We start from the raw sequence: 27892 nt of genomic DNA, 5'->3' as shown, positions 1-27892 counted from the left end.
CGTTATCAAAGAGAGCAGCATCAAGTAGATTAGCATGTAGGCCTAAAATCGCACTCTGTGACGAAGGTTTGACCCCTGCCTTTGCCAATGTAGCTGACATGTCATCCGAAATGTTGCTCGAGCGTTATACAGACAACTGTCGTCGAGAGAAGCCGTGAAGAGCAACAACTCCATGCGCTGATTACGGACGGCGGAATATACAACTGGGGATTCCGAGGGCGACTAGACTGACCCCCTCTAACTCTCCCTCCCTCATTCCAGTCTCTCCCTCGCGCAGTTTTCCGTCCTGTGTCAGGATAACGTCGCTAACAAAGAGCATTTCTGGCGTTAAGAAACCGCACAAATGGAAGCAGTTGAGAAAACTCTCACTTACCGAGACGACACCGGACCTTATAGAAAGCTGCTCCCTGGAAATGAAGACAAAAACCAGTGCAACCCTAAGGCAAAAAGTGACGAATCCAATTATGTTGATTTGGATGATTTACTTGATATGAATTCAGAGGGCACAAAAACGGTTAAAGTGACTTTTACCGGTGACGGTAACCAGCTTGCAGTTTTCAAATGCAACAGTGATACGTCCGGAGAGAGGAGCCCAGGGGTTCGCGAGATTGATGACAATGTGGATCAAATCTATGAGGAACCATCGAAGGACAGGTGGGCAGATAGGCCTGTCTCGGAAGATCACCCCATGGACACGTATTTGACAGAATTTAACAGCAATGTGGACTTGGAGAATGACAATACGACAGAACCCCAGAGCGAAATTGTGCCTCGTGATTATAATGTCCCCAGCGATTGTGAGGAGTTACAATACACAGACATGTATTTGAACAGTAAAACCGAATCGGACGACGGTGAGAGCGTAGTATTTTCAGACCATTGTGCTCCTGATACGGTGATAGACGAATCGCACTACATTACAACGCACGAAATCCAACTGACAGAGCTTGACCATGATGTCGATTACGATTTTGGACGGGGAACCTGTTGGGATATTGAGGACGATATGGTTTATTCATTTGTGGATTATGCCTCTTTTGAAAGCGATGAAACAACGGAGGAAACTTTGATAGGCCTAGTGGATGGTAGGAGCCAGGTGAAAGTAAAAAGCAGCAAGGCGCAATGTAATGTACACCAACGTGTTTCTGGTTGTGCAGTTGTCAGCACTGAGAGTGAGTTTTGTGACTCTGACAAATGCCCCAGCTCAGATGAAAGCGTTTGTAAAAACCAAAACAGTAGTGGGAATTCGGCGGGGCAAATTCACCTGTCAATCAAGACGTCATCAAGAGCGATAAACGACTCTAACAATATCATTGAGAATGAAAACATTTGTTATAATACCAAGCACGTGGGAGACAGGAGTCACTTCTTTTTTACAAGCACTGACGCCAGAGCGGAAGCCTTGTGCGATAGATCCCAATATTTTATCCCAGCCCCGGGACGTCAACACTTTGCAACTAAATTAAGAGGGAAAGATGTTAACGAATATTCCAGCGGTGCGTCAAGTTCGATAAGTGAACTGGACGACGCTGATAAAGAAGTGCGTAATTTAACCGCCAAATCATTTAGGAGTTTAGCATGTCCCTATTTCGATGCTATAAATTTGAGCACTTCAAGTGAGTCTTCAATGTCAGAAAATGGGCTTGGCTTAAACAAGTGGTCAGCTTTCGTTGACCTTAAATATGGTAATATGTCACATGGCAGAGAGCAAAATCTAATCGCCCATAAGAGTGCAACTGCAACTTTTGAAATGAGCAAGAACGCAGACTATAAGAGTATACATGGTATTGCCATAAGCAATAAGAAAGGACCCCAAACCAAGATGTTTTCTTTGAATACAAAAATATCTAGTCCACAACATGCATCTTCCTCTACCCAAAACGTAGAGATTGCAGGCCCATTTGAACCAGGCAGTGAGGTTATCACTTTGACAAAGACATTGAATTTTCGCTGTAATGTTGAAGCGGGTTCACCTGAACCCGGAAAGTCTCACAAATATTCAGAAAATGCGTCAGGAGCACGTTCCATGGATGAAGTTACCGGCACCTTGCCAGCCAAGCCAGGGAATGAAGTGAGCTACCAACACAGTGACGCGGGTGATTGCATGGAAGGCACACATAAGAAGGCAAGTTTCGCATCAAGTCTCTTAAAAAATGTCATTTCCAAAAAAATGCAATTTGAACAGGAGCGCAAGATGGAGAGGGGGGAGATACGGGACACGCATCCCACGCACTCCCCATGCTTTCAATGCAAGGATCAAGATGGGATAAGAGAGAGGGATACAGAGAGAGGCGTGCATAGTCAATCCTCAGAATCGGGTTCGGGATACACAAGCAATTCTTCTGATGAACAAGGGGCTGTGGACAGTAGACCTAATTCTTGTAACCCCAAGGAAGAGCGTACAAGAACACTAGCAAGCACTAGAACACTTCAGCCCATAAATGAGGCACGACTAGATTCTCAAAAGGATGCATGCGAGCACACAAGAGGATCCCTGAGCCATAGCCAAAACAGCGCATTCAAATCATGGCGGGATGGTGAGCCAGAGCCCCGAGATGAACATGAAATTCGTACCGTTTTAGATGGGACACACTCCACAACAGATAACACGGGGGAAAGGGAGTTAGACACCAGAGCTGTAAGTAGCAAGCTAACTAAATTGTCACACTTGTTTGTTCCAAGTTCCCAGCGTCTCCCTAAAGATACGGAATTGAAAGAACAGATGTCAGACAGTACTTTACTCGGTGCGCAAAAAGAGCAACAAGGGGACCGGGAGAGAAAGTTTAGACCTGACAACAATGCAGGAATCGTGAAAGGGTCAAAGGCACCCGAGATAAAAATACGCCTGAGGAGCGTAAAAGAAAACAAATGCAATCCGCTAACAATTGACAACTTGTTAACCCCTAATATAAGTGATCCAATAAAGTCAGCAGGTGACTCCAAATGCCAGGTGCTGCCAGCGCCAGACAGAGTGCCACACTTTACGGTTAGGGATATAAGAGACAATAAGGGCAAGTTTCAGACGCCAATTCATCAGGTAAGAGACGTACGTAAATTGGTCAAGAGTTCATATAGTTTAGTCTCAGTGGATAACAGCGAGAGTAAAGGCGCAGTCGCCCCTGCAACTGCCTCGTTACGCGATGATAAAGCTTCTAAGAAACAACCCGGTAAAAAATCGCCTCCCTCTTCAATTGTAATAAAATGTCAGTCTGTAAATACAAATAGCAGTACTAAACAAGTTGTGCTTGTAACCGAGGCTCCAAAGCAGAGACAAATTGAGAACGATAGGTCATCCCCCAAACCATCTCCAGACTGTGCCAAAAATGAACCCACGTCGCTGCACAGGGCGACGGGCAGACCTCCAATTGGCTTCTCTAAACACCCCAACACAGATCAGTCCGAGGCTAAACAGAAGCAGGAAAAAATGGTCGAGGCAGGTGAACGCAAACCGGAGTCGAAAATACCAAAACAGGGGGCGTTAGAGAAACTAAAGGCGGCCGTTAAAACAATGGAACAGCTTTATGTTTTTGACAGAAATGAATGGAAGCGCAAGAGCCAGGCTCCCTGGCCTATTACAGACAGTCATGTTCTGTCACTCATTGCTAAAGAGGAGCATGGTGGCCCGGAGGAGATAGGTTCAGCAGGTGGCAGAGAGAGGCTTATTACAGAGACAAACACAGACAGGTTGCCAGAAACATGCAACATTCAAGAAGAGAAAGGTTGTCTAAGAATAATCCATGTCCCATTCACAAAGGACACATTTAAAACCCAGTCACAACAAAGTAAAATGTTTAGTAACAAAAGCGTGTTTCATTTGGGGAACAGCATTAAGACAGCTGTCAGTAGCAGCAGCTCTGCTAGTAGGAATGGGCCACAACCCTGTTCTCCATCACATGCAACCTCTATGGTGAAAAGCATTAGCACTAAGACCCCGAAAGCTCCACTGTCATTGAAAATATCCCCCCCAAAACGAGCCCTGGTGGACAGGGGAAGGTTCAAAAGCAGCCCCACCACAGAGACACCACCACAGCCCATCAAATCTGGCAACCCAGACTCTGAAAACTACTTAACAATACCTGTAGAAGGCAGGTATGTCGGTCAAGTGAAACTGCCCGTTCAAGAGCAGGTATTCCCAAACAGCCCTGCTGCCAGTCAACCTGGCATCACCGACACCAAGAGATCCGAGCATAATTCTATCCAGTCCCTCAAACGGTCCCCTGTTGTCATGGAGACGCGGCCCCCGGATACCCCCACCACCCCCACTACCGCCACCATCTACCACCACTCTCTACCAGTGGTCAAGCAAGGAGCCCCCCAGCCGCAGGTGTTCTGCTTCTCCCCGTCCATTGCCCCCTTCCCCACAACCCCTTCGGAGGGAGACCCCTTCCAGCTTACCCAGAGGAAGATGCTCTTTGATCCCACCACTGGACAGTACTACCTGGTGGACACTCCGAGTGAGCCAGTCACCCGGCGTCTCTTCGACCCTGAGACGGGCCAGTATGTGGATGTGCCCATGCCTATACCTATGCCACAGCTGCAGCCAGTGACCCCCATGTCCGTGTCCCCCCTGGCGCTGAACACGGGGGGGCTGTACGCACCCACCTACATGATCTACCCGGGGTTCCTCTCACCCATGCTTCCTGCACAGACGGTGATGACACCCCAGGTCGCATCCAACGTGGCATCCCAATTGGAGGACGAGAGCGGGGATACGGCTCACGGGCAATACACCCTGGTGCGTGGGGGGGGACAGGAGGGTAACATGACGGGGGCAGAGAGCCCCTACTACAGTGCTACTGGAGGGTCAGTGCCAGCGTCAGTGCCCGTCACCGTGGGCCACCACGTCACCACCCGGGGGAGTGCGGCCTTGTCAGAAGGGAAACCACCGGTCATCAGCATCCCGTCGCAGCAGCGCCCGAGAATCATTGCACCACCCTTCTTCGATGGGACGACCATGAGCTTTGTGGTGGAGCATCGGTAACCACTAAGGGAATATACACAGTGAGTCACCTTGAGTGTTTACTTCTCACTCATGCTTGTACCACTTCTAAGCTGTACAGTCTGTGGCTGGAATACAACCTTAAATTACTTGTATACATATATTATATTGACAACATGCAAAGACCCCAATCTGTACTGGAATACCACCAAGCATGCCATTAAAATGTTTACATAGTGTCTTTGTTTACAATCTACAGCCCCTTTAAAATCCACTTTTTGACGGCATAAACAGCAGGTGAGTATTGTCTCTGTATGGCCCTGATTCCGATTTAGGAAATTAAGCCTTTCTTACGCACCCCTTTCCTACGTACTTCTCAGTAGTTGGTATTCAGACTTACCTTATCGTAACGCGCTTTGCAGGTGTGGTTCCCTTGCGCATGCTGAATAAATGTAATTCAACCCTTTAAATATGGTGTTCCTTTTAGTTAGGATTTTGTCGACACTCAATAGAATATCTAGAGATTACGGGTTCAGAATATTAGGGATCAATGAAAGAACGCCATCTAAATAGGCTATATGTATTTAGTCTCCGTTTCAGCACCAATTGGTAGATTAAAAAAATACTCTGATCTTTAGATTATTTAGATTTAGGAAAGTATTTATGAATCATAAAAAACAGGCTTGGAGATTCTTTACTCACAAAATAAAGAAAACGATGGTTTGATTGAAGATGCTCTGCCATTTTCCAACTTCTCAGAGCATTTCGTATTATTCTGTATGTAAATCCGAGACACTCCATTTAGTATGATATGTTACGTTTGGTATAGTTGCGTAAGATAGATGGTTAGTTTAGGCAAAAACTAAAGTAGCGTTGTTGGTCGAGGTGAATGGGTGGGCGTATAACTCGAATGTTTAGCAACCCAAAGGACAACTTTAGAATTGTAGCTAATTAGCATATTTTCAACTACTTACTAATGTTTAGCTACTTTGCAACTACTTAGCATGTTAGCTAACACTTCCCCTAAACCTAACCTTAACCCTTTGATCTAACCCTTCACTTAACCCCTAACATTAATAACCCTTTTAGCTAACTCTTCCCCTAACCCCAAACTTAACCCGTTGTGCAAATTTGTAACATATTGTATGTTTTGCAATTCGTAACATATAATACGAATTGTAATTTGCAACATATCATATGGAATGGGTGATGGACATCCACAAATTAATACCATACATTACATATCATATGAAATGCTCTGAGACCAAGTTGCAGTTCCTGGTTGCTAAAATTCTAATAGTTAGGCTAATTTAAGTTTATGTGACATAGTGTAGAGAATCATTGTACCATCTAAACCACTGTAAAATATATTTTCCATAACCAAAAATATTGTATTTTCAGCTCTTTGAAACTGGTGTACAAAACCGAAAGTAAAAGACGCAAAAACCAAACTTATGAACTGGAAGCATAAGAAATAGCACACATAGACCACTTCTTAGACTTGCTTTCAATGAGAATGACAGATCAATAACACACATTTTTATGTGAATTTGGTCAGGTTGCCCAAAAAGTTACATATTGCAGCTTTAATTTAAAAAATTGCCACATTCAGTTTTTCAACCCATGATAATGTTGGAATATTAGTGTACATAGAATTATAATAGGGAGAATAGTGTACAATAGTAGGCTATTGCTTGCACGAACCATGGAACTGTGTAATGACACGGCCAAGTTGTAACGAGTGCGCTGAGAGTCGGGAAGCAAGTTCAGGGAGTGAGTGTTTTAATAAAATACACGGAAAATAATACAAAACAAGAAACACTAACAGCACACAGACATGAAACAGAAACAATGACGCCTGGGGAAGGAACCAAAGGGAGTGGCATATATAGGGAATGTAATCAGGGAAGTGATGGAGTCCAGGTAAGTCTGATGACGCGGAGCTGCGCGTAACGATGGTGACAGGTGTGCGCCATATAACGAGCGGCCTGGTGACCTAGAGGCCGGAGAGGGAGCACACGTGACACAAGTATTGCGCATTGCGTCGGGTTCAAACTGTTACGGCTTGGTCTGTGCTCCACTCCGTAGTATTTTAATTAGCCAACATGTCTTTTTTTTACATTATGAACTGTGACTAATGATCCACCCCGCCGTGGCGTTTAGAGCGGAAGCAAATGAAGATAAACGAAACAATATAATTCAATGAATGATAATGTAGGCTTTACCAACTGAAGGGAGCTAACAGTAAATTGGCAGTTAAATATGTGTGGTTATTAGGCCTACTGATAGTTGATACTGACAGTGGCTAAATATTTAACATGATAGAAATAGGAAGCAGAGAACGTCAAGGTAGCCTATAATTCAGACATTCAAGAGTGCCCATCCCTGCAAGTTAAAAGGCTGTACAATTTCAATTCTGCGTAATGGTCCAGCATTTCATAAACTTTTCTGTGAGAAAGTTGATATGTTGATATGCTTCAGTTTGTGTCACATTTGTCTCCAGCGATTATAAGTTAAAATAGATCTAAAACAAGTGTAATTTATATTTACAATTTCCTTATTCAAACGGATTACTCATTTACCAAGCTATATGAAGTTGTAAATTACAGTGCATGGAGAATGCTGTTATTTCTATTGGAAAAAAGCTAGTAAATGTTTTTTCCACTTGGAACCATCAGGTTCGCTCGACCTTATTCACGGTTTCCGTGCGCGTAATGGTGGTGGAATTATGAGAGAATTAAATCAAGGTCAAAATACGATGTATCTGTAGACACACCTCCGCCACACCTTCATTTCTTAGATCTTCACCCGAGCGAATAGCAGGTGAATAGCATTCTATTCTCATGCTTAAATTCAAGGTCAGAATATGCATAGAGAGAAAAGTGCATAAAAACGGGACTACGGTACATTTATGCTCACTTAACTCGGGTCGGAATCAGGCCCTATGAGATTTGTAAAAAAAAAAATCCACCACCTGAGAAATAATGGTTAAGATTTGGTTTGAGATTTATGTTGTGAAATGAAGAAAATTCATAAGCAATTTACAATTACCACCAAGTGGGTTAAAGAGATTGAACGAAATCTTAAGCACTTACAAATTTGTAACATATTGTACGAATTGGAATTCGTAACATGTTCAGATTGCAGTTTTTAACTTAATTTTTTTAATTTAAATTGTAATTTAAAAAATGTGTAAGTGGGTTTGCGACAATTTTCATAAAGCCTTTCATAAAGAATTTAATTAATGCTCCATTATTGCATTATTATTAAAAGTGCCACGTCCCCCTCACCTCCTCCCATCTACTTGGAACTTTAAGATGAATGAGGAATGTTAGATATTATGAATTAGTATAATGAATGATGAGACCAGATTGACTTGGCACAATAAGCATCTTGTTCCCTTGTGATGAATGATGATGTTATTAACCTTTTTTACACTTTTCTTATGATATAAGTCCCCTGAATTTTATTTTAATTTTACGTTGCTGTCTCCAATCAGGCCTTTCAAGTTATCGAGTTTGTTTATTGAAATAAGACACAGACAGGTGAGGAAATGTCAATTGTTTTGGATCTATTTTACCTTAGGATCGCTGGAGACAAATGTAAAACCAGTGATATGGCAGCTAACTGAAGCATATCAACATTTCAACTTTTCCACAGTGAAGTTTATGAAGTGCTGGGCTTATTACATGCAAGGATGACATTTGGAGACCTAAGCTATAGGCTTCTGTAGCCATGCGCAAATTACATTAAAGGGGCAAACCTACCGAGTTGATTTATGATTTTTAGTATGTTTTAATTATATTGGGGTGGCAGGGTAGCCTAGTGGTTAGAGCGTTGGACTAGTAACCGAAAGTTTGCAAATTCGAATCCCTGAGCTGACAATGTAAAAATCTGTCGTTCTGCCCCTGAACAAGGCCGTTAACCCACTGTTCCTAGGCCGTCATTGAAAATAAGAATTTGTTCTTAACTGACTTGCCTAGTTAAATAAAGGTAAAATAAATATCCCTGGGCTTTTTACTGTATTTAACAAAAACGGTATCAGGCTAAACAATTAGCCATTTTCGGTAGCCACCATCAGTTATACCCACATACTGTATTTCTATAACTGTCACTTGAGTGCTCATTTCCTTACATTTTGCATCATTCCATTACATACTTAGTTTACCTTTCTTTCCTCTGTCACATTTGTGTGGTTGTTCCTGAGGATCACTAGCAATAGTGGCTCATATTAGTCTAATGTATTACAAGATGTGCAGTAAATTGGGACTTGTAGCTCACATATGTAGCAGTTTAAACTTGTAACCTGGTGCACAGTTCATTACATTTTAGTCATTTAGAAGACGCTCTTATCCAGAGCGACTTACAGTAGTGAATGCATACATTACATTTCATACATATTTTTTTTTTTTTTTGTACTGGCCCCCCATGGGAAACGAACCCACAACCCTGGTGTTGCAAACACCATGCTCTACCAACTGAGCTACAGGGAAGACCACTGGACCGTTGTCATCACAGTTCCATGATTAGTGGGTATTATCAGGGTAGATTTATAGGACTAGTGTTCAACCCCTATTGTACACTTTGAATCAAACCACTGTAATTTTGATTCACCAATATATTTAGTGCGTAAAGGCTTTCCAAACCTGTCTTTTATTATTATTCATGAATACTTTCCTAACGCTAAATATATAATATACAAGATCAGAGTATTTTTAAATCTACCAATTGGTGCAGAAAAATAGACGAATATGCATGTATTTAGGCCTACATGGCTTTCTTTCATTGATTGAAAAATGTATTTAACCTTTATTTAACTAGGAAAGTCAGTTAAGAACAAATTCATATTTACAATGATGGCCTACCCCGGCCAAACCGGCGATGCTGCGCCACCCTATGGGACTCCCTTTCACGGCCAGTGGTGATACAGCCTGGAATTGAACCAGGGTCTGTAGTGACACCTCTAGCACTTAGATCAAATCAAATTTTATTGGTCACATACACATGGTTAGCAGATGTTAATGCGAGTGTAGCGAAATGCTTGTGCTTCTAGTTCCGACAGTGCAGTAATATCTAACAAGTAATCTACCAATTCCCCAACAACTACCTAATACACACATATCTTAAGAGGTGAATGAGAATATGTACATATAAATATATGGATGAGCGATGGCCGAGCGGCATAGGCACGGTGCAGTAGATGGTATAAAATAAAGTATATACATGTGATATGAGTAATGTAAGATATGTAAACACTATTAAAGTGTCATTATTTAAAGTGTCCAGTGATTGGGTCTCAATGTAGGCAGCAGCCTCTGAGTCAGTGATTGCTGTTAAACAGTCTGATGGCCTTGAGATAAAAGCTGTTTTTCAGTCTCTCTGTCCCAGCTTTGATGCACCTGTACTGACCTCACCTTCTGGATAGTAGCGGGGTGAACAGGCAGTGGCTCAGGTGGTTGTCCTTGATGATCTTTTTGGCCTTCCTGTGACATCGGATGATGTATGTGTCCTGGAGGGCAGGTAGTTTGCCCCCGGTGATGCGTTGTGCAGACTGCACCACCCTCTGGAGAGCCTTGCGATTGAGGGCGGTGCAGTTGCCATGCCAGGCTGTGATACTGCCTGACAGGATGCTCTCGATTGTGCATCTGTAAAAGTTTGTCAGGGTTTTGGGTGACAAGCCAACTTTCTTCAGCCTCCTGAGGTTGAAGAGGCGCTGTTGCGCCTTCTTCACCACACTGTCTGTGTGGGTGGACCATTTCAGTACATCTGTGATGTGTATGCCCAGGAACTTAAAACTTTCCACCTTCTCCACTACTGTCCCTTCGATGTGAATAGGGGAGTGCTCCCTCTGCTGTTTCCTGAAGTCCACGATCATCTCCTTTGTTTTGTTGACGTTGAGTGAGAGGTTGTTTTCCTGACACCCCACTCCGAGTGCCCTCACCTCCTCCCTGTAGGCTGTCTCGTCGTTGTTGGTGATCAAGCCCACTACTGTTGTGTCGTCTGCAAACTTGATGATTGAGTTGGAGGTGTGCATGGCCACACAGTTGTGGGTGAACAGGGAGTACAGGAGAGAACTGAGCACACTCTTGTGGGGCCCCAATGTTGAGGGTCAGCAAAGTGGAAATGTTATTTTCTACCTTCATCACCTGAGGGCGGCCCGTCAGAAAGTCAGGACCCAGTTACACGGTGGGGTTGAGACCCAGGGCCTCCAGCTTGATGATGAGCTTGGATGGTACTACGGTGTTGAATGCTGAGCTGTAGTCAATGAACAGCATTACATAGGGATTATTTTTGTCCAGATGGGATAGGGCAGTGTGCAGTGTGATGGCGATTGCGTCATCTGTGGACCTGTTGGGGCGGTATGCAAACTGAAGTGGGTCTAGGGTGGTGGTGATATGATCCTTGACTAGTGCCTTAGACTGCTGTGTCACACGGGATCCCTAATATTCTGAACCGTTTTCTCCATATATTGTAGTATAGTCTGTGGAGAAAATTCAAATTAAAGGCACACCAAATTTAAAGGGATGGCTTTAGATAAATGTACTGAAAACCCTATAGGTTCCAAAAGTTGGTTGAAAATACACTTGCACTTACGAGCTTAGATGGTTCTCGAATTAATCAGGTCTCTGCATATAAATACTTAGGGATATGGTTGGATGATAAACTATCTTTTAAAATGCATATTGATGAACTTTGTAAACGGCAAAAAATCAAGCTAGGCTTCCCCTATAAAAACAGGACATGTTTGTCCTCTACAAATAGAAGACAAATTGTGCAAGCTACTTTTATGTCTGTTATAGATTATGAAATCGCTGTATGCTACTTATCATTGCGCACTTAGGTTTATTACAGGTTCAGAACTCACCACTGTGTTTTATATCAACATGTGGGTTGGACTTCGTCGTCCGTGAGACGAGAACAACATGCACTCGTGTTTGTCTATTAAGCACTTCTGAATAAACTACCTTCTTATTTCTCATCACTCATCAATCTTAGAATTATAATTCCTAAAACCAGGTCTCAAGCATGGATTACACTTGAAGCCCATGCGATTTCCAGAGTTGGGTATGGCTGCCTTTTCCTGTTATGCTCCTTGCCTATGGAAGAGCCTGCAGACTAAACTTAAACTTGAGACTCTTGTCCCCCTTGCCCATTTTAAATATTTATTGGAGGATTTTTATTTTTGTATTGCTTGTAACTGTTTCGGGTAAATCAAGTTCTTGTGCTGTTAGGGTAATAACCTATGTGTAAATGTAATCTGCTGCTGTATTTTTTTGTGTTATCTGTGATCGTTTTGTTTGTCTTGTTTAGTTTTTGAATCATTGTACCTAAACTTTATGTGTAAACATGTATACGCAGGGCCCAGCTGTAAAAGAGACCTTGGTCTCAGTCTGTGTTCCTTGTTGAAATAAAGGTATAATAATAATACTGAATGAATACTCCACGAGAAAATCTGGTGGCCACCAAGTGGGAGGGTTTTCAGCGGTTGAATTCAGCAAGCGCAGGGGAACCACGCATGCAAAGCCTGTTACGCACCTACATAGGGTAAGTCTGAATACCAACTACTAAGAAGTGCGTAGGAATGGTGTGCTTAGGGAAGGCGTACATTTCCTACAGTAAGTCTGATTCGGGCCCCAAATGAGTTATCTGGTATTATAGTTTATCAGTGCTTCTAAGTAATCAGTCACAGACTGTACTTTACGGTAGTATTTCCAGTAGTTTCCTAGTGTTTACTAGAAGATTATGTGGTAACAATACTTTCTGGTACTTTAAATAATTATACACAATTGGTAGGCCTACTTGATGTTGCTTGTTTTAGTGAATTCTAAAGAAAGAAAAATTGTATTTCTGTGTGATGTTTTCAGTTTGCCCTATACTTTCGAGGTAAAGTATTCAGAAAGCATCTCAGAGTAGGAGTGCTGATGTACAATCAGTTTCTAATTCAGATCATAATGTTTAAAAATTATATTGACTGGGAGGACCTGATCCTAGATCAGCACTCCTACTCTGAGACACATTGTGAATAAAGGCCAATGTCTGTACCGTTAGATACAGGGCCTTAGTTCCGACTCGTTGATGGTAATGAGTGATAACAGAGATTCCTAAAGGAATAGTTCACCCAAATTACAAAATGACATATTGGTCTCCTTACCATGTAAGCAGTCTATGGACAAGGTATGACCACCATGCTTTGGTTTTGTTTACCTGATCACTGTTTCAAATGCTAACTTTTTTGCATTTGTGGCCCAAATTCAAGTTAAGTCAATAATATCATATTAGCATTTTCGCTCTTCATGTCCAATCAAGTATAAAAAAATGTATTGTGTAACTCAATTAAGTTACATGTAGTTTCAACTGTTTCAACAGAAACTGAACTGATAAATAATCATACAGGATAGCACATTGTATGTCCAGTGGTGGCCCGAAATTATTGACACCCTTGATAAATATGAGCAAAATTGACTGTATAAAATAAATAATTAAAATATTGTATACTCCAAAAAATGTTACAATTATATTATTTTATACTAATACAATTTCTCAGAGAACAAGATTTTGTTTAACAAGTAATACTTTTTATCTCGAAAAGATAGTTGTAAAAATTATTGACACCACCTGTTTTCAATACCTCACCTTGCGAGGTTAATGACACTGAGCCTTTTTCTATTGGGATGTATCAAACTGTCGCACGCAACATATATCCATGTTTTCATTGATAAATCAGAGCCATATTACATTTTGCGGGAATACTAGGCGCACGCAAGGTCCAAGCACACCAAGACAGTCGTGAAGAGGACACGACAAAACCTATTCCCCCTCAGGAGACAGAAAAGATTTGGCATGGATCCTCAGATCCTCAAAAGGTTTTACAGCTGCACCATCGAGAGCATCCTGACTGGTTGCATCACTGCCTGGTATGGAAACTGCTCGGCCTCCAACCGCAAGGCACTACAGAGTGTAGTGCGTACGGCCCAGTACATCACTGGGGCCAAGCTTCCTGCCATCAAGGACTTCTATACCAGGCGGTGTCAGAGGAAAGCCCTAAAAATTGTCAAAGACTCCAGCCAACCTAGTCATAGACTGTTCTCTCTGCTACCGCACGGCAAGCGGTATCGGAGCGCCAAGTCTAGGTCCAAGAGGCTTCTAAGCAGCTTCTACCCCCAAGCCATAAGACTCCTGAACATCTAATCAAATGGCTACCCCTGACCATTTGCATTGCCCCACCCCCTCTTTTACACCGCTGCTACTCTGTTATTATCTATGCATAGTCACTTTAATAACTCTACCTACATGTACATATTACCTCAATTACCTCGACTAACCGGTGCCCCCGCACATTGACTTTGTACCGGTACCCCCTGTATATAGTCTCGCTATTGTTATTTTACTGCTGCTCTTTAATTACTTGTTCCTTTTATTTCTTATTATTTGTATTTTTTAAACTGCATTGTTGGTTATGGGCTTGTAAGTAAGAATTTCACTGTAAGGTTGTAATACCTGTTGTATTCAGCGCATGTGACTAATACAATTTGATACAATTCGATTTGATTTAATTTGATTTAGAGTATTTTTTGTGAGCACGCATCTTTGATAAATGAGGCCCCAGGCCGTTGACATTTGTTGGATGACATGGAAATAAATATCTTTGGCCATGCATGCTAGTGATGGGTTTGGCATCAAAATGCATGAGCAGAAAAGAACACATACCTACTGTAAAATATGGTGGTGGTACTTTGATGTTATGGGGCTATTTTGCTTCCACTAGTTCTGGGGCACTTGTTAAGGTCAATGTCATCATGCATTTTACCCAGTACCAGGACATTTTAGCCAAAAACCTGGTTGCCTCTGCCAGGAGGCTGAAACTGGATCTGAAAGTGGATCTTCCAGCAATACAATAACCCTAAGACACAGGAACCACAGTAGGGGTGCTGAGGGTGCTGCAGCACCCCCTATTTAAAAAAAAAAATGTTTCTCACAGTAGTCCTGTATATAGCCGTCTGTAGCTCTGGCAAAAACACATTTTCAGTGCGGTTATCCTGAAAAGCTATTGAAAACAGGGGTGTCAATCATTTTGACCCCTTCCTTTTTGAGAAAAAAATTACTTGTTAAACAAATTTCTTTCTCTGAGCAATTGTATTCGTATAAAATAATCTAATTTCCCAAATATTTTAAGCATACATTATAGCTCATTATCTGAATAGTATTTATTTAATAGTAAGTATATGAATAGCCAGATTGATAAATAGTCAATGAATGGTACCCGAACTATCTCCACTGACTCTATCTTGCACTGACCCGACGCACACTCACTAATTTGACACTCCCACACAAAGCCCACACACATTCATATACACTACACACACACATAACACAACACAAACACACATTCATATTCACTACGCACGCACACACACATAACACAACACAAACACACATTCATATACACTACGCACACACACACACATAACACAACACAAACACACATTCATATACACTACGCACACACATAACACAACACAAACACACATTCATATACACTACGCACACACACATAACACAACACAAACACACATTCATATACACTACGCACACACATAACACAACACAAACACACATTCATATACACTACGCACACACATAACACAACACAAACACACATTCATATACACTACGCACACACATAACACAACACAAACACACATTCATATACACTACGCACGCACACATAACACAACACAAACACACATTCATACACACTACGCACACACACATAACACAACACAAACACACATTCATATACACTATGCACACACACACACATAACACAACACAAACACACATTCATATACACTATGCACACACACACACACATAACACAACACAAACACACATTCATATACACTACGCACACACATAACACAACACAAACACACATTCATATACACTACGCACACACACATAACACAACACAAACACACATTCATATACACTACGCACACACATAACACAACACAAACACACATTTATATACACTACGCACACACACAACACAACACAAACACACATTCATATACACTACGCACACACACACACACATAACACAACACAAACATACATACACATTACACACGCACTTTTACACTCATCATTTGCTGCTGCTAATCTGTTCTTTATTTTACTCTCATTATTATCTATTCTGAGGCCTAGTCGCTTTATCCTGCCTTCATGTACATATCTACCTCAAATACCTCGTACCTCTGCACATTGATCTGGTACTGGTACTCCCTATATATAGCTCCATTCTTAAGTATTTTACTGTAGTCCTCGTGTTAGTATTTTAATTCAATTTGTATAATTATTTTTAAAATGTGCATCATTGAGAAGGGCTCATAAGAAAGCATATTTTTTTAACCTTTATTTAACTAGGCAAGTCAGTTAAGAACAAATTCTTATTTTCAATGACGGCCTAGGAACAGTGGGTTAACTGTCTTGTTCAGGGGCAGAACAACATATTTTTACCTTTTCAGCCCGGGGATTCGATCTTGCAACTTGAAATTGAAATCTTGAAATTGCGATCTTGCAATTTAACGGTAAAGTCTACACCAGTTGTATTTGGCGCAAATAATATTTAATTCAAATTATTTATTTTATAAAGTCATCTTTATCAATTAATCCACTAATGAAAGTCACACTCCAATGTTTATCGAAAGTGGTCTTATGTTATTTACAGAATCCAGCCACATGCCTTGCCCAAATGAACTGTATAACATCAGAGTTTTATAATTGCCATGGCGCCTAGTGGCAGCCTAGGCAAAGAGCTCATGTAAATTCTGTACATATTTAATTGTTTTTATGTAAATACTTTTTACAAACTTTATTTTTCAACAGCTAAAAGCGTGCAGATCAAGTCTTGATATCATGAATTGGAATCCTGCCTGTAACTTGATGAAAATCAGCAAGGCCAATAAGCTAGCTAATGTTTTCATTAGAACGACACCTTTGGGTTGTTTTTCAACAATGGTGACCCAAGAGGAGGCTATGCATGCAGAGTTGACAGGGGGCCAGCTTTTTCATTGCTTAGGGGGTACTTCTGAAGTAAGGAGTGGGCTGTACTCTGTGGGGAGCTCATCACAGAGTCCCAGTAAAGAAAAGCTGCAAAAGGCTGAGACGCCCTGCGACCATCTCCGGTCCCCAGATCATCAGATCCTCTCATGACTGCAGCTGTCCATCTTCTGAAGGCTTCAAGAAGCACTCAAACAGACTTGATCTAGCTACTGTTGTAGCCTATATTTCTTTTTAAATTACTTGTTTATTTTGCTTAACAAGCGTTTTGAGATTCTGTCTGTAATGAAAAGAGTGAGATTATTTTAATTTGTCAAACAGCAGCCAAGCATCAATCATCATGTCACCAGAATAATTTTTATTTTTATTTTATTTCACCTTTATTTAACCAGGTAGGCCAGTTGAGAACAAGTTCTCATTTACAACTCCGACCTTGCCAAGATAAAGCAAAGCAGTGCGACAAAAACAACAACACATAAACAAACGTACAGTCAATAACACAATGGAAAAATGTACAGTGTGTGCAAATGTAGAAGATTAGGGAGGTAAGGCAATAAATAGGCCATAGAGGCGAAATATTTACAATTTAGCATTAACACTGGAGTGATAGATGTGCAGATGATGATGTGCAAGTAGAGATACTGGGGTGCAAAAGAGCAAGAAGATAAACAACAATATGGGGATGAGGTAGTTGGGTGTGCTATTTACAGATGGGCTATGTACAGGTACAGAGATCGGTAAGCTGCTCTGACAGCAGATGCTTAAAGAGAGAGGGAGATATACGTCTCCAGCTTCAGTGATTTTTGCAATTCGTTCCAGTCATTGGCAGCAGAGAACTGGTCGAATAAGATCCTCGATATTTATTGGAAAGGAGCATCAAGATCATCACCTTGCACTTTCACCACCCTGTGAATCATCTGTAGCCTAATAAACGTTCCCCGAATCGTAGTCGGAGGACCACACAACATGTCATCGTGTGACTCCAAGTTTACTTCAATATGATAGTTATTATATCAATATTTGCACATAAGAGTGTTTTCACTGCCATTGGTAGCCTAATTAATTTTACAGACACAAAAAGATCCAACCTTGTCTAGTGTATTTTGTTTTGTTGACATTTGGAAAGTTTATGACAAATTTGCTGTTTCCATCATTATCCGGCATGTACTTTACGTGCATAAAAATGTTGGATGGAAACCTGGTTATTGTGACAAAATACAGCTTAAATGTTGAAAATGTATTTCACACAATTTTATCACTTACGTCTACATTTAACTTAATTACATTTTCGTGGGGGAAATATACAAAAATTTGGGTTCCTCAATACTAAATTGATCACATATGTGAAGTGAGATTTCAATTGGCACTGTCCTTTGTGTATTGACGTTTGTGGATATATTGAAACTTAAAATCAATTCCTTGTTCTTCAACTCTATGCACCCTCCCCTCCCCCTTCTTGTCCTCATCCTCTCTTTCACACACACACACACACACACACACACACACACACACACACACACACACACACACACACACACACACACACACACACACACACACACAAATGTGTCGGTGTATTGAGACAATTGCATGAGGGATACATGTCAACTGGGTCAATGGCTAGGGAGTCAGATGGGGTTGAGTGGAAGCATTGGACACGGCTGGGATAGCGACGGGAGAGAAAAGGTCAGGCAATGTAAAGTATTTGTTGTGCTGATGCAGGAGGACAGCTGCTGGGAGAGATCAGATGCTGGAAGGGGGGGGGCAGATTGGTGAGCGAGGCTGCAGCAGGTTAAACTTTTTATAGGTCGCCCCTCTCTCCTAAAAGTGGAGGAGGAAGTGGAGCGGTGCTGACCTCCAGCTCTTACGTAAAGGGGTTACATACTTTTACTACGTTTCACTGTATCTTTTAAGGGTCCCACTTTACATTAAGTTGCTCTTATTGCTGTATAATAACACCACACTGAACCTCACACCCAATATTTTGACCATGTCCACTTTCGCAATGATGGGGCTGTGAATTAAAGGGTAACACTTTATATGAAATGTTAGACCTATTTAATAATGATGTAATTACTCAAGTAATAACGTTGTGTTATCTTATAAGTTAATGTAGTAGTTGCTTTGTAATTGCATAGTCATGAAGTTAAATGGCTATTGATAATGAATGACAGAAGTTGCTGAACTTGCTATCAGAAGGCAACTACTAAATAACTTCCAAACAACACGTGGGTCTAATCCTGAATGCAGATTGGTTAAAACCACATTCCAGCCAGTGTCTATTCCACAAGTTACCACCAGCTAAATCTATGACGTTAAAATGCCTCTTCCATCTTTTATTTTTTATTTCACCTTTTTTTAACTAGGCAAGTCAGTTAAGAACAAATTTGTATAAAACTGTCTCTCTGACATTTGCAACATTATTTCAAAATTCAAATTGGATCTCCAGCTGTCCCATGGTAATGCACGTGTCGGGAGTCGTGATGAGACAGACAGGCAGGCAGCTTTTCTCAGCCAGTCGAAATCAGGAATCAGCATCATTTTTATGGATATATACAAAGAACAGTCAATAGAAAACAGGTAAAACGAAATGAAGTGTTGCTAGTTTGCAGTCTTTTCGTCTTTTCAGCTCCTCTGAACAGTGTCCTGACGAGAGAGCACATTTTTTTATGCCAGGTGAAATCGTGCATCATAAGCTCATTGTTATGTCCATATCCAACTAAATGTCACTAGAAAACAGCTTAAACAAATGCAAATGCAGCTACCTTGTTGTTATTCTGGCCACACTGTTTGACATGACTGTAAGTCAGCTGTAGTTGGCTAGCTAGCAACAAGGAATAAGAACGTTGCCAGCCAGTATGGCAATAGAACGTTTAGAACGAACGACTGGGTCGTGTCTCTGGCAACCGAACTGAGAGAAAAACGACCAGCCCGCTTGGGAAGCAACCCTAGATATGTGTCGGCACAGTATCTTGTGGAAGGATGAAATAGTATGAATTAAATTAATCAAAATAACTTTTTAAATGAAAATATGTAAATCATTATTTAAATATGTTGGTAACCCGTTGTTTAAAAGTGATAATTCCCACAAAGACTGTCTCGGGCCTAACAACACCCGTGCCAATATATCCTCCAAACACTGGCTTTGAGGGCATTATCACTTAAATAACAGCATGCTAGTACGATGTTATTGCTGTGGCATGATGTACTACAGCAGTGGATCCAAACCTTTTTCGGTTACTAGTACCCCTGGTTGGGAACCCCTGTACTACAGCACGCACAATGCTCTGTGTTACATATCCGGTTTTATCTTCATAAAGGGTGTCCCTAAAGCTAACATAGTGGTGTCCTGTCTCTTTATCAATACAATTAAATAATGAACCTTGTCCAAGCCAGAAAAGCCCATAGGACAGGAGCCTATCTCCTGTTTTTGTAGCGTGAGGTAGCTTGGTGTACACCTGGACAGGATGCCAGTATATCACCGGGCCTCACCCCCAATCCATCTCCTTAATGCCGAGTGCCAAGCATCGGGTCCCATTTTTAGAGTCTTTGCTATGACTCACCGGGATTGAACCCCCAACCTTCCAATGTCAGGGAAGACACTCTAATCACAAGGCACTGAATTAGCCTGTGAACACAATTTATTGAGTAATTAGTATCACACAGGTATAATAGTTAATGTGAGTGTTTAATTTACTGCACCATTGTTGCAAAAGTGGATGTGGTCAAAATATTGGGGGTGAGGATCGCCAAGAAAACAAAAACAAATTCAAGCCTTTTCAAATGAACCCTTATCATGATTAAGTTTTATTGCATGTGTCCTGACCACCATCCTTTCTTGTTTTTCTACACAGGAGTGCTTCTTGAGGAGCCTGTCCTGTGATAAGTAGATGTTTCATGGTAATCTTCTCACACCCTTCTTCGCACCCAGTCCACCAAATTCCACCTGAACCCACAATGTTTCCAAGCCCAACCACCTGCCACCATCACCGCCCCATCCAACTCTATCCTGCCGGTGGTCTTTGCAGCACGTCTGTATCTGTAAAGCTATGCTTCATGCCTACTGCTTGTTTGTAAGGTAGCTAATTGCTTTGTAAAACTGCTTTCAGATCTGTATTTAGATTACAGACCATTCCTTTTGTTCAAAAGCAATTGGATTCAGGCACTGCAATATTGTGATTCAAAAGGAAATAATGTAGACTATTTTCCAATTAAGATTCAACATTTTAGACACTTTATTGGATCTACAAACATTGAATTCAGCACGTTTCCCATCCTGCGAAGCAAACGTCTGTTTTGAATTCAGAACAAGTAATGTTAGTTTCTCAGTTATTGTTGAAAAAATTAGATTGCAGCATACAGTATCATTCATCATACAGTAGCATTCAATGTACAAGCTGCTATGATTAATGGGAGAATAAGTAAACATTTCAATTTAAGTGGAAGTTAGGATTCACTCGAGTCCAGTAAACCTGTAATTCAGAAAAGCAGAATAGAAGGCCCATAAAAGTCACACACTTGTGTGTGTGTGTGTGCGAGTGTGACTGTCCCAACAAAAATATTTAATCAGTAGACGTACAATAGACCCTGTTACACCATACATTGGAAAACATTTGCATTTGCAGGGGGGTTAACTCCAATTCAATGCATCATATAGATTGAACATCCAATCCAGGAATTATTTTTAATGAGGGATTTTTTTTATTCTCTAAACTGAGGCGTTTCCTTTTTCTCTTGGCTCTTTGGTGACCTGGAGAAGCAGTAAAAAGATCCCTTTCGCTCTCTGATACTTTGAATCAGGTAGCATTTGTGTTAAAAGGTGACCCATTTTTCCCGTGTCCAAGGGCATTGAAATATTTGATATTGATTTGTACACTTTGTTCTGTTGGAATTTAGAATTCCCAAATCAAAGCTTGTTTCCTCATTTTGCATCTAATAGCCACACAGTTATTGGATTGTATGATTTGATGTGCTTTTATATGACATTTGTATGGCACTCTCCTTGTATGCAAATAATATGATGATAGACTTAAGAGAAACACACGAAGTGTGTTGCTGAGAAAAGCTGGAGCCCTGGGACCTGCCACATATTTAGTGGTTGTTTAGAGTCAGAGGTTGGCTATATAGTATATTTGGGGCAAACGTTTCCCAAGTAGCTTTACTGTAGGCTTAGGGGAGCCAGCTATAGTTGAGACATTTTATGGGATAACCTCCTCTATAGGTTTTGGCTAACTTTTACACTCACGTGTAAAAGGACAATGCCTGTGTGTGTATGTACTGTATGTGTTTAGTAATTGTGAGGTATTATGCATTATGTGAACAGACAACAGGCTAGCGTGCTACTTCAGCATTAAAGAGGTAAGAGGTAGAATACAGAAGAACTCAGATAAATTAGAAATGCATCAGTCGATCATTCATTCATACATAAGTATTTTTTTATTTATGATTTCACAATGTTTTGGGTGGTTGCCTACTTGTAAACAGGAACGGGAAAGGAATTGTCTTTCCCTTTGATCCTTTTCTTAAATGGCAATTATTTAAAAAATAGTGGATACTGCTAATTCATGCCCATTCTGAATACTTTCAGAATAATTCTGAATGCCAATTGTAAAAAATGCTTATATTCACATTCAATCAGGACCAGGGTTGGGGTGAATTCAAATTTCAATTCAGTCATTTCAGATTATGATTTGAAATCAAATTAATTCATTGAAAATTGCTCATTATTAAAACAAATTGGGATGTGGACTTTTACATTTATTAAAACAATTTCAGCTCACACCCAGGGATGAATGAGCTAACATGAAATTGACTTTAAACTTTAAAAAAATATACTAATCTCTTTCTTTCCTTTTGAACAATTTTGCAGTGCAACAATAGACACTCACGCTTAGAGCAATGGTGCTTTCTTCAGTTTTTTTTAAGTTCCGTGTTTGAATGTGCATACTGTAGGTTGCTGTTTTTCTTGTTTTACACATTAGAAAATGCATTAAAGGTATTTTCAGCTGCTGGTCAGTCTATGAACCTGAAAAATATATTTTAGTTTTCTGTCTGTGACAACATACTGTATAAAAAAGTACCCTGTGAGTTGATTCCACTGTGGAAGAAAGTATAGTCACAGTACAAGCCACTGGGCCATGGATCTATAACATTTTGAAAAATATTCACCTGTTACAAAAGGGTGGATTAAATTGCGGTATTTCACCTTTGTCATGCAAACATTTGGATTCAAACGTCAAACATGATACCTTTCAAAATGTCAAACCAGAGAAGACAATTTATTTGTATTTTTATTTTACATATAATTCCTTGTGTTGTTGGTTTTTATGAAATGGTTCATATACTGTGGTATGTAAACTGAATTTCCTTCTTAAGGGTGTGTAATTGCTGTTGGGCACATTAGTGCACTTGGAAGGCTAGATAAATGATTTTATTTACTAACCAATAGCAGTGCATACTCTAACAGTTGAACATTGGTTGATGATGTTTCTTGTCCTTCAAAAGGAAATTTGTTACGCATTATCCTGATGAATTGTTGAATACTAGAATGAAGTCTAATTGAATCCTGACACAAAGTAGCACATTCTACTGAACAGTACATTCACACTACTTACAGTGCCTTCAGAAAGTATTGACTTTTCCAAAATGTTTGTTGTGTTACAGCCTGCAATTAAAATTGATTAATTTGAGGTTTTGTGTCACACACAATACCCCATAATGTCAAAGTGGAATTATGTTTTTAGAAATGTTATTATTTTTTATTATTGTCAATTACATGGCTCTCTGTGTGCAATAATAGTGTTTAACATGATTTTTTGAATGACTACATCCTCTCTGTACCCCACGCATACAATTATCTGTAAGGTCCCTCAGTCGAGCAGTGAATTTCAAACACAGACCATGGAGTTTTTTCAATGCCTCTCAAAGAAGGGCACCTATTGGTAGATGGGTAAAAAAAAAGCAGACATTGAATATCCCTTTGAGCGTGGTGAAGTTATTAATTACACTTTGGATGGTGTATCAATACACTAAGTCACTACAAAGATACAGGCGTCCTTCCTTCCTAACTCTGTAGCGTCTAAGGAAGGAAACCACTCAGGGATTTCACCATGAGGCCAATGGTGACTTTAAAACAGTTACAGAGTTGAATGGCTGTGATAGTAGAAAACTGAAGATAGATTAACAACATTGTAGTTACTCCACAGTACTAACCTGATTGACAGAGTGAAAAGAAGGAAGCCAGTACAAAATATTCCAACAAGGCACTAAAGTAATACTGCAAAAAATGTGGCAAAGCAATGACCTTTTTGTCCTGAATACAAAGTGCTATGTTTGGGGCAAATCCAATACAACACATTACTAAGTACCACTTTCCATATTTTCAAGCATAGTGGTGGCTGCATCATGTTATGGGTATGCTTGTAATTGTTAAGGACTGGGGAGTTTTTCAGGATAAAAAAAGAAACGGAACTGAGCTAAGCACAGGCAAAATCCTAGAGGTTCAATCTGCTTTCCACCAGACACTGGCAGATGAATTCACCTTTCAGCAGGACAATAACCTAAAATATAAAGCCAAATCTACGCTGGAGTTGCTTACCAAGAAAACAGTGAATGTTCCTGAGTAGCCGAGTTACGTTTTGACTTAAATCTACCTGAAAATCTATGGCAAAGACCTCAAAATGGTTGTCTAGCAATGCTTAACAACCAATTTGACAGAGCTTGAATAATTTTTGTAAGAATAATGGGAAAATGTTGCACAATCCAGATATGGAAAGCTCTTAGAGACTTAAATAGAAAGACTCACAGCTGTAATCACTGCCAAAAGGGCTTCTACAAAGTATTTACTCAGGGGTGTGAATACTTATGTGAATGAGACATTTCTGTATTTAATTTTCAATAAGTTAGCAAACATTTCGAAAAACATGTTATCACTTTGTCATTATGTGGTATCGTGTGTAGATGTGTGAGAATTCTTTATTTATTTAATACATGTTGAATTCCGGCTGTAACACAACTGATACCATAAGTCAAGGGTTATAAATACTTTATGAAGGCACTGTGTAAATATGTGTATTTCATTTTGAAATGTTAGATGTTCTTGTCTAGCTGACTACAACAGAAATGTGTAACACTGTCATTAACATGTCATTACCTTTAAGTCTGTTCATTGTATGTCCATTTCTGAAAAATGATATTACACTGTCAGTGGCTCAACTTAGCGCATGTTAGAATTTCAGAACTTACTGAGTTATAATTTGTCACTAACATGAACAGTCATGATTTGACATATATGTTAAGTGTATGATATCATTATGTGGACTAATAAAGCTTAGTCAAAGTGATAACATCATTTAGTAAAGAGCTACCCAGACACACTGTAGCATAAATGATGAGTCATTGAATAAGAAATCTCAGTTTACAACTTCACCTAAGCACAACATCCCTCCCCAAGCCCATAAATCTACCGGCTTTTGGGTTCCCTGATGGCCAATGAAAGAAACATTCAGTGTATATGCTTGCTTTTTGAAAGATGTTGAAAGACGGATGGGGAAGTAATGTTGAGATGGGAGAAATGTACGTGAACGAACGCATGAGAAAGAATGGCGCTATTAAGATTGATTGGCTACATTAGCCTTGGAGTCTGCAAGACAGTCATACAAAAGAGACAGTATGTATATGTTGTGTAAGTTTTGTGCTTTATGGACTTAAGATGATGGCCTAAGAAGGAGCACGAGACCGGGAGGTCAAGGCAGAGTTTGTTTGTTAGATGAAGCAGTGCCGTGTTTGCACTTGCAAGGTGACAGTGATGAAATATGACAAGTTGAGTGAGGTGAAAAGAATGCACTGTAGGCACAAAAACCTACAGGTGTTTGGAATAAATCAAATTGCAAGCTAATTAACATTGTCCGTTGCGTATGTTGCTCATCATGATTGTCTTGCTTGTGCCCATTTTCTTTGCTAAGGTACTTCCATAAGATATTGACAGTGATCAAAACATTGGGAATCACAGCTATCTTTAAACACACAAAGTGGTGTCCCAACCAGTGTTTTTCTGGTCAATTTGTATAATTTCTGTTGCTGGTAATATGATTTCCCCCCAATCCTTTCCAGCAACTTTCTGCTCCACTGAATGAGCAGCATGAGCTTTCTGCTCCTAAAAAAATGTATCCCGAGCAAAACAAGAGCAAATTGATTTTCCTCAGAGAGACACATAACATTTTTTGTTGTCTGCTGAAGGGTGCAAGGTTAGCTTTCTGATGGACCTGAAACCTCACCCGGCCCGAGCTTAAGTTCAACCTGACAGTTTGCTGGTGTGTTTACATTGTTGCCATGGAGGCAGTGAGACTGGCAGACAGCCCCTTGCTCCCAGCTGCTCTCTGCACTTCCTAAAGAATCTCCATTAAGCCCCAGTTGTTGTGCTTGGATGCCAACCGGGGGCTCTGATGTCACAACTGCGACATAAGGCCAGACACGATTTATTACCTCACCCGGGTCAGCAAATGGGTGCACTACTCACTCAGTGCTCCTTCACACACACACACTCACATGTCATGCTGAATTCCAAATCAACCCCTGGCCCTTAATCCCTAGCCACTCCGTAGATCTGAGAGGATTGGATAGGCGGAGGCGATATGGTGACATTTCCACCCAGCCAATCATAAGGCAAGATGAATCGATTTCCATGATGCTGATATCTCAGATCAACAGGACCGCCTGCAGTGTAGGGGTTAGGGGTCAATTTGGGATTCAGAATCAATGCCCTCCTCTGGTTGACATACTTTGCTTATGCTACATACCATCAACACAGTGTCAAAAACATAACAGGACTTGGTTTCCCGCATTTGATGGGTTCATTTTATACTATAAATCATTACTAAAGTGCAACGTTAATAGGCTTATGAAAGTATTTGTAACCACATCCTGTAAATATACATTGCTTTCAGAAAGTATTCATACCCCTTAACTTATTCCACATTTTGTTGTGTTAAAGGCTGTTAGAAGGGAAGCGGAGGTGAACAGCAATTTTTAAATCTTTCCAAAGATTTTCAATGGGAATCAAGTCTGGGCATTGGCTGGGCCACTCAAGGACGTTCACATTCTTGTTCTGAAGCCATTCCAGCGTTGCTTTTTCTATATGCTTGGGATCATTGTCCTGTTGGAATGTAAATCTTCAATTGCCCTCTGAAGCAGGTTCTCATTAAGGATTTGCCTGTATTTGGCTCAATTAATTGTTCCCTCTATCCTTACCAATCTCTGCCACTGAAAAGCATCCCCATAGCATGATGCTGCCACCACCATGATTCATGGTAGGGATGGTGTTAGATGGGTGATGAGCTGTGCCTGGTTTTCTCCAGACATAGTGCTTTTCATTCAGGCTACAGAGTAAAATTTGTCTCATCGGACCACAGAATCTTTTGCCTTATGCTCGGAGTCTTTCACTTGCCTTTTTGCAAACTCCAGGTGTGTTGTCATATTCCTTTTTCACAGTAGTGGCTTCCATCTGGCCACTCTCCCATAAAGTCCAGATTGGTGAAGTGCTGTAGAGACTGTTGTCCTTCTGGCAGGTTTTCCCATCTCAGCCAAGGAACTCCGTAGTTCTGTCAGAGTGGTCTTTGGGTTCTTGGTCACCTCCCTGACCAAGGTCCTTCTTGCCCGGTTGCTCAGTTTGTTCGGACAGCCAGCTCAAGGCAGAGTCTGGGTAGTTCCATACTTTTTCAATTTCCCAATGATGGAGACCACTGTGCTTTTGGATACTCTAGAAATGGTTTTCTACTCCAGCTATATGCCTAATCACAATTCTATCATCTTGCAGATCTACAGACAGTTCCTTGGACTTTATGGTATGGTTTCTGCTCTGACATGCACTGTCAATTGTTATAGACAGGTGTA

General features: G+C 40.6%; 1 protein-coding gene across 2 annotated transcripts; it reads left to right on the top strand.

Moving 5' to 3' along the window:
* On the top strand, positions 1-23760 carry LOC115202048 (uncharacterized protein C4orf54-like). Of its 2 annotated transcripts, XR_003879886.1 has the most exons (3): positions 1-5001; positions 5199-5236; positions 20857-23760. XR_003879886.1 is itself a non-coding variant. In XM_029765901.1 (2 exons), the coding sequence occupies exon 1, from the start codon at positions 344-346 to the stop codon at positions 4979-4981; it is 4638 nt and encodes a 1545-aa protein (XP_029621761.1). In that variant the 5' UTR covers positions 1-343; the 3' UTR covers positions 4982-5001; positions 20857-23760. The 2 variants fall into 2 exon arrangements, 1 of the variants encoding a protein (XP_029621761.1); XM_029765901.1 differs by lacking the exon at positions 5199-5236.
* Positions 23761-27892: the final 4132 nt, after the last annotated feature.

This window comes from Salmo trutta, chromosome 11 (assembly GCF_901001165.1).
Source record: "Salmo trutta chromosome 11, fSalTru1.1, whole genome shotgun sequence".
NCBI classification, from domain to species: domain Eukaryota; kingdom Metazoa; phylum Chordata; class Actinopteri; order Salmoniformes; family Salmonidae; genus Salmo; species Salmo trutta.
The sequence above is the reverse complement of the archived record's forward strand: the minus strand, read 5'-3'. Positions and strand labels throughout refer to the sequence as shown.